Below are 9077 nucleotides of genomic sequence, written 5' to 3' on the forward strand. Positions count from 1 at the left end.
GCAAATAGACGAAAGGGACGCGGAAAAGGAAGTGACGGTGGCTTTTCCGTCACTTCCGCTATCCTTTTAAAAGGAGATCTCCAGTACTTAATGTATGAGAGGGGGTTCTACAGTTCACTGTGGTGTGGACAAATCCCAGGACAAGCCTTTCACTTTGATTCATTACTATTCCTACGTGTATTCCCGTTTGGTCAGAAAGTCATTTGGGGTGGGGGTGGGGGGGGGTTGAGTGGGGGGGGGGGGGGGGGGGGGGGTTGAAATCCAAACTTTCAGTTTGAACCACGAGGTTTGCATAAAAAAAACAATCTCAGATGGCAAAAGTGAACAAAATAGCCTGACTCGTTTTCTTTTCTTTACCACAGGCTTCCTTCAGGCGGGGGGCCGCCAAGTCGCAAATTAACGTTGATTTAGGAACAACAGAAGCCTTTTGTTTCGTTGGCGTCTGATTTATTTTTTTCGACCATTGAGCCACTTTGGCTCTGCTCAGCTTGTTATTTTTCCACGCATAAAACTTTCATGATGAAATAAAGCAGAGAGCGGCTCGCTCGCCTAGCCTTTGCTGCTATCGCTCTGACTGTAGCCCAGCTCTCTCTCTCTCTCTCTCTCTCTCTCTTTCTCTCTATCTCACTCTTCCTCGGTCTCTCTCACCTGCTCTCTCTCTCTGTCACCCTGTCTCTTTCTTTTTGTCTGTCTCTCTTTCAATCTCTCTCTCTTTTGCTCTAATTAGACTGTCTTCTCTGTCTTTCTCTTCCCTCTTAAATTGTTTAGTTTATTGGATTGTAAATAACACAACAGTGTACATACAGTAACATACAGTAACAGTGTACATACAGTAACATACACTCACAGTGTACATACAGTAACATACAGTAACAGTGTACATACAGTAACATACACTCACAGTGTACATACAGTAACATACAGTAACAGTAACATACAGTAACAGTGTACATACAGTAACATACAGTAACAGTGTACATACAGTAACATACACTAACAGTGTACATACAGTAACATACAGTAACAGTGTACATACAGTAACATACAGTAACTGTACATACAGTAACATACAGTAACAGTGTACATACAGTAACATACAGTAACAGTACATACATTAACATACAGTAACAGTGTACATACAGTAACATACAGTAACTGTACATACAGTAACATACAGTAACAGTGTACATACAGTAACATACAGTAACATACACTAACAGTGTACATACAGTAACATACAGTAACAATGCACATACAGTAACATATACTAACAGTGTACATACAGTAACATACAGTAACAGTGTACATACAGTAACATACAGTAAGATACAGTAACAGTGCACATACAGTAACATATACTAACAGTGTACATACAGTAACATACAGTAACAGTGTACATACAGTAACATACAGTAACTGTACATACAGTAACTGTACATACAGTAACATACAGTAACAGTGTACATACAGTAACATACAGTAACAGTGTACATACAGTAACATACACTAACAGTGTACATACAGTAACATACAGTAACAGTGCACATACAGTAACATACAGTAACAGTGCACATACAGTAACATATACTAACAGTGTACATACAGTAACAGTGTACATACAGTAACATACAGTAACTGTACATACAGTAACTGTACATACAGTAACATACAGTAACAGTGTACATACAGTAACATACAGTAACATACAGTAACAGTGTACATACAGTAACATACACTAACAGTGTACATACAGTAACATACACTAACAGTGCACATACAGTAACATACAGTAACAGTGCACATACAGTAACATACACTAACAGTGTACATACAGTAACATACAGTAACAGTGTACATACAGTAACATACACTAACAGTGTACATACAGTAACAGTGTACATACAGTAACATACACTAACAGTGCACATACAGTAACATACAGTAACTGTACATACAGTAACAGTGTACATACAGTAACATACACTAACAGTGTACATACAGTAACATACAGTAACAGTGTACATACAGTAACATACACTAACAGTGTACATACAGTAACATACAGTAACTGTACATACAGTAACAGTGCACATACAGTAACATACACTAACAGTGTACATACAGTAACATACAGTAACAGTGTACATACAGTAACATACACTAACAGTGTACATACAGTAACATACAGTAACAGTGTACATACAGTAACATACAGTAACAGTGTACATACAGTAACATACAGTAACTGTACATACAGTAACATACAGTAACAGTGTACATACAGTAACATACAGTAACTGTACATACAGTAACATACAGTAACTAGCTCAAGTAACGTTACAATAATGATTAAAATACCCCGTTAACGTTACTTGAGCTTACCTTTGATGAAATGTTGGCCGCAAAGACATGTGTACTTGATGGTAGAAAAAAAAGCCATTTGCCCTCCCCAGCGACTGAACCAGGTCTAATCGCACAAATCCACAACCTCCTCCTTTCTGAGTCTTCTTTCTCCGACGGGATTCTGTAAAAGCACAAGCCAGGCATGTCTCCTCGTCGGTTAGTGCAACCGATAGCACAACAGGTATCCGGCATTTTGGCTGAACAAACAGCGTGAGAAACTAGTCGACTCGGCGGGCAGCGGAATGAACAAGTTTTTTTTTGACCGTCAGGTGGGCGTTCCCGGCAGCACGTAACGCCCCTTGAAAGCTATGAATACAGTATATCTACCGCATCGTAGTTATCGCCTTGACAGAATCTGAATCTCTCACTCTACGTCTGTCTGTCTGTCTGTCTGTCTGTCTGTCTGTCTGTCTGTCTGTCTGTCTGTCTGTCTGTTTGTCTGTCTCTCTGTCTGTCTGTCTGTCTGTCTGTCTGTCTGTCTCTCTGTCTGTCTGTCTGCCTGCCTGCCTGCCTGCCTGCCTGCCTGCCTGCCTGCCTGTCTGTCTGCCTGTCTGTTTGTCTCTTTCTCAATTAATAAACCATTTTATTGGCATGGAAACTGAAAATCAATCTTGTTGAAGCATCAAAAAACACTCATGTTACATGTCTCACCCTCTTTCTCATCTTCCCTCTGCCACACACACACACACACACACACACACACACACACACACACACACACACACACACACACACACACACACAGGATCAGGTTGGCTCACATGTCGGGGTTGAGGTGTGTCTGGGTTATTTCCAACACGGATGTTGTTTTTTCGGCGAAGCGTAATTTTAACATTGATATCTGATATTCATATTGTGGATTCACTGTCTACCTGTCTTCATAAATAAGGATAAACGATGGATTTAGCCGGGGACCAGCAGGTACCGTGCTGCTGGTGCTCCTCACTCCACACTCAGCCCACATATTGTTCTATTGTATGACTCTGTTTCAAGTTGCATGGCTAGGGAATCACAATTGCAGTCTTCATAGTAAAATGTTGATGTTATGTTTCTGCAAAAACACAGATATGTTGAATCCCAACATTTGTGAATGAAAAATACGTTCCATATTTAAGCGGCGTGCCTTAAACACCTCTTAGCCGTTGTGACTGTAAACCACAGCCTCATGGGGCTTATTGCTTTTATAAAAGGGTTGCTTGCTTCGACCCTTAGGTGTGGTATAATAAGCATATAGCCTAGCTTATATAATAACCATATATCATGGTCTGAAGTGATCTATTGCTTTTATAAAAAGGTTACGTATGGAAATATGAAGATTATTATTATTATTATTATTATTATTATTATTATTATTATTTATTTATTTATTTATTTATTTATTTATTTATTTATTTATTTATGTATTATATATTATAGCCAGAGGGGACCTGAGCCCCAAACAGCTCAACTCTCCCATAAATGGCATAAACCAGCCTTCTCTACTGTTACTGTACCTTTGTGTATAGTCATATCGGTACAAAATCTGTGCACAATCCACATAGAAAAAGGTCTATTTTCAGTCCAGTTCAAAAATTCTATATTGGCCACCATATCGGCCGCCATATACTGGTTTAAATAAACAATTTGACACTATTTACAATCTTTGCTGAGGAAGAATTTTGTGCAAAAGAATTAAACGCAGGTCCCAAATTGCCACAGGTCCCATATAGATGTGGGGTCTATGCGGACGGGCAGGCGGTATGTGAGTCACATTTTGGCCCACGCCACCCCAACTCCCACAGACACCCCCCACCCCCTCCCACATTAACCCCCGAGTCGCCAGCTCATACAACATTAACCCCCGAGGCACCAGCTCATACAACATTAACCCCCGAGTCGCCAGCTCATACCACATTAACCCCCGAGTTGCCAGCTCATACAACATTAACCCCAGAGTCGCCAGCTCATACCACATTAACCCCCGAGTCACCAGCTCATACCACATTAACCCCCGAGTCACCAGCTCATACCACATTAACCTCCGAGGCACCAGCTCAGACAACATTAACCCCCGAGTCACCAGCTCATACCACATTAACCCCCGAGTCACCAGCTCATACAACATTAACCCCCGAGGCACCAGCTCATACAACATTAACCCCAGAGTCACCAGCTCATACCACATTAACCTCCGAGGCACCAGCTCATACAACATTAACCCCTGAGTCGCCAGCTCATACCACATTAACCCCCGAGGCGCCAGCTCATACCACATTAACCCCCAAGGCACCAGCTCATACCACATTAACCCCCGAGGCGCCAGCTCCTTACAAACACCACAACAACAACACACACACACAAGGGCCCGGATTCCCACCAAACTAGATTTGGAGGTGGTGTAGAGGTCTGTATATATATATATATATATATATATATATATATATATAATGACAGGTGTTGTGTTAAGCATTTGTTGGTTCTCTGTATTCTTTGTTGGGTCATTTACATTTAGTTATCCAAGTGAGTGATATATTCTTTATTTCTTATCTTTTTGATGCCTTTTCAACGCCTCTTGTTTGTTTTTATCTCACCTGTGCAAATGAGTCATTCGATTGTATCCTCTCTCTGATTATTTATCATTGTATTATACAATGATAAGTTTTTCTTTTTTTAAACACCACACTACACAAACTACACTTATCTTTCACTTAGGTTTACCTCCCTCCCAGCCTCAAACCTGCGACGAGACAGACGTCAAAGCCTAATTGTGAGAGCGCAGGTTACGCCAAGTCCTGGGGTCAAACTGAAGTAGCGGATCAGATCTCAGATCAGATCAGATATCAGATGTCTTCCTGAGAGGTGTTTGGCAGCGAGCAGCAGACTGACTTCACTCCTCAACACACGCCTCGCATACAGAGAGACAGACTGACTGACAGGAAGCTTGAAAGGGAAGAAAGTGGCCTGTGAGGTGGGAGTTCCTCTGTGTCATTCGATGAAGGAGCAGAGGGAACCAGAGAGGAGAGGGAGAGAGGGCTAATGAGTTCACTGCGGTTTGATAAACGCAGCCGTCCATTTTTTACACTCACGTTCACAGACTGTGCGGCCCCTTTGAGAACGTGACAGGTTCACGATAGAGTCAAATGATCTTTAATGGCAACTAGCCTCTAGCTGCACGGTGTGTGGTGGGAGACTGTAATTAGGTAAGTATAAGTCAGTCGGAACCAGAAATTAGCTTCAAGTCAGAGTTGGCTCAGAGACAAGTGTGTGTGTGTGTGTGTGTGTGTGTGTGTGTGTGTGTGTGTGTGTGTGTGTGTGTGTGTGTGTGTGTGTGTGTGTGTGTGTGTGTGCGCATGCGTGTGCGTGCGTGTGTATCTGTGCCATTTACTTACACTTTAAGTTTAAGTAAGTATAGAAAAGTATAGAAAAGTATAGAAAAGGGATAGGCCAACTTTTTGGGAGATTCGCCTATTGCCGACAGTAAATGTAATGTGGATGCCTATGGCGGTACAGCCCTCGCTGCTACTTTGCTAGCGCTACAATGGTAGTGAACAGTACAGCTGCCTACTCCCCGTTCAGTCGCCCAAAATACACATTGCACATTGCGACATTGCAATAGATGCTACCCCCTTTTAGCCGATTGGCATGAAAACAAACACACACCTTCACACACACACTTGACCTCCGTGCCAAATTTCAGCCTCCTAGGGCGAAAACTGTGCCCGCTAAAACGCAGTGAACTTTTTGTGGACCGACCAACAGAGTGACTTATAGAGCTGCTGGCTGCAGCTAAGAAATAAGCAAGTACAAATTTGCAATAGATGCAAGCAGAAATATGAATTTTGATGTAACGTACATCGACCCCATTGTGAAATCCACCCCCCCCCCCCCCGCCACTGCCCCCCCCTTTAGCTAATTGGCACGAACACAAACATACACCTTCACACACACTTGACCTTTATGCCAAATTTCAGCCTCCTAGGCCGAAAACTGCCCGCTAAAGCGTGGTGAACTTTTTGTGGACCAACCTGATGGCATCATCACTGACATTGTGGAGACAGAAAGTGACGCATATCAAAGCCGGTGAAACATGCACGAATGCACTGTAAGATGATGTCATGAGCTGTGATGGTCTACATAAGATATCGCTTTAGACCCCCTACTGGCCTACATTTGGCTCTGTCGGAAGGTTGGAAGCTGACTGACTCACAACCCTGAGGACAAAGAGACATCACTGATGAAATCATTAGCTGATGACATCACTCTCTGATGACATCACAATTGGACCTTGTTACATCACCGATGACATCACTCACTGATGACATCACTGCTGACATCACAATCACTTGGGCCACTGCTGGCTGCCAGCCTAAATCTGGCTCTTCATGCCAGACCCCTGAAAAGCGTTTTGGCAAATTTTGGAGTGCACCTTGCAATTTTTTCTGAGGTGTTTTATGGCAGTTGGCATCCCTATGTTGCATTACCGCCTCCTTCTGGATCCACCCATCCACTGTTCCCCTACACTCTGTCCCTCTACTCTCATTCCAGCTTCTAGGTAGCAACACCCAAACCTCGCTCAGATGCACCTTGCTACTCTGGACATACAGACACCCATGCAAGCATTGTGACATCATCAGTGATGTCATAAATCAATGACATCATCAGTGATGTCATAACTCTTTCTGCACTTATGCATTGTGACATCATCAGTATGTCCAGTTTATTTTCAGCTTCACTGAGAGAATGGATTCTAGATCAGAGGATGATCTCTCCTGTCCTGTCTGCCGTGACATCTTTAAAGATCCTGTCCTCCTGTCATGTAGCCACAGCATCTGTAAAGCCTGTCTGCAGAGCTGGTGGACACAGAGACTAATACATGAGTGTCCACTCTGTATGGAAAGATCTTCACAGAGTGAACCACCTTGTAACAAGGCATTGAAGAATCTGTGTGAGGCTTTCTTAGTGGAGAGAGATCAGAGAGCTTCAGCAGGATCTAAACTTCTCTGCAGTCTACATTCAAGCTCAAAGTCAAAGCTCTTCTGTCTGGACCATCAGCAGCCAGTGTGTCTTGTCTGTCGAGATTCAGAAACACACACCGACCACAGAATCAGACCCATTGATGAAGTTGTGCGACATCACAAGAATGAACTTCAGGAATCACTGAAGTCCTTACAGGATAAACTGAAGCTATGTAATAAAGTTAAAGGAAACTGTGATCCAATAGCAGAACACATTAAGGTCCAGGCCCGACGCACAGAGATGCAGATTAAGGAAGAGTTTAAGAAGCTTCAGCAGTTTCTCGAAGAGGAAGAGGATGCCAGGATGAAGGAGAAGACTGAGGGTCTGAGCAGAGAGATAGCAGCTCTTTCTGACACAGTCAGAGCCATAGAGGAGCTGAGAACTGAAGACATCTCGGTCCTGCAGAACCACAAGGATACAGTCGAGAGCATCCAGCACCCCCTGCTGGAGGATCCACAACTGGTCTCAGGAGCTCTGATAGACGAGGCCAAACACCTGGGCAACCTGAGCTTCACAGTCTGGAACAAGATGAAGGAGATGGTCTCCTACACTCCTGTGTTTCTAGACCCAAACACTGCCGGTACAAACCTCATCCTGTCTGAAGATCTGACCAGTGTGAGAGGTGGAGAGAGACAGCAGCTTCCCGACAACCCAGAGAGGTTTGAATACGGCTATGGTGTGCTGGGCTCTGAGGGCTTTAACTCAGGAACTCACAGCTGGGATGTTGAGGTTGGAGACAGTGCATATTGGTGGCTGGGCGTCTTAGCAGAGTCTGTCCACAAAAATAGAGATATAGAGTCTAGATTATGGGTAATATGCCCCTGTAATGGTAAATATGGAGCAGTCTCCCCATCAGGTCCAGTCACTGATCTCCCAGTGAAGAAGCTCCGGAGGGTGAGAGTGAGTCTGGACTGGAACAGAGGAAAGCTGTCATTCTCTGATCTTGATACTAACACACACATACACACCTTCACACACACCTTCACTGACAGGCTGTTTCCATACTTTGACAGTCTTAAATTCTCTCTGAAGATTTTACCCCAGTGAAGGTCTCTGTAACAGTTGAACAGCAAAGATAGGGGGTAGGGGGCGTGCCCGCCCACCAACCAACATGTTGAGCACTTGAAGCGCTGATGCTGAGCTGAAATCATTTTTACGCTGTGGCCACTGGCCGGGGAGTGAGGCTTCTGAGGGTCTCTCTGTCTGTCCCCACAGAAGAAAGAAAGAGTGGCCATGCAGGCCCCTGATGATGTCATACTGTTCTAGGCAGCTCGGCCTGGATGGCGAGGTCACTATATAGTGATGTCATATATTACCGATCATGTCATAAATCTGACATGTCATCCATCCACTTCGTCAAAACTTGCCATTTTCAGCGTGTAGGTTTTTAGCTTGCTAGCTAGCGTTGTTGTTGTTTCACAGCGGTGGTCGGTGGAGGCAGAGAGCGACATGCAGGGAGTGGAAAGGGATTTGCTTCCGCTCCGACTGAAATGGTCGGAGCCAATGGCAGAACTTATCCTCGCAGGCTGTTTCCAGTGAGTCAGACATAGTGATGATGTGATCAAGATCACTCAAACAATTGTGATGTAATGTCATCAGTGAGTGATGTTATCAGTGAGTGACGACATTGTGACCAACTATGCACAGGGAGTCCACAACGTTTAGACTTCGGCATGAGC

The 9077-nt window shown here is 43.8% G+C and overlaps 1 protein-coding gene across 1 annotated transcript; it reads left to right on the top strand.

The window, feature by feature from the left end:
* Window positions 1-7122: 7122 nt before the first annotated feature.
* LOC310774702 (E3 ubiquitin-protein ligase TRIM35-like) lies at window positions 7123-8445 on the top strand (the record flags this gene model as incomplete). The annotated part of the gene is made up of 1 exon (XM_083634825.1): window positions 7123-8445. The coding sequence occupies one exon, from the start codon at window positions 7123-7125 to the stop codon at window positions 8443-8445; it is 1323 nt and encodes a 440-aa protein (XP_083490951.1).
* Between the last annotated feature and the right edge of the window lie 632 nt (window positions 8446-9077).

This window comes from Poromitra crassiceps (genome assembly GCF_964638095.1).
Source record: "Poromitra crassiceps genome assembly, chromosome: 4".
In the NCBI taxonomy this organism is placed as follows: Eukaryota; Metazoa; Chordata; class Actinopteri; order Beryciformes; family Melamphaidae; genus Poromitra; species Poromitra crassiceps.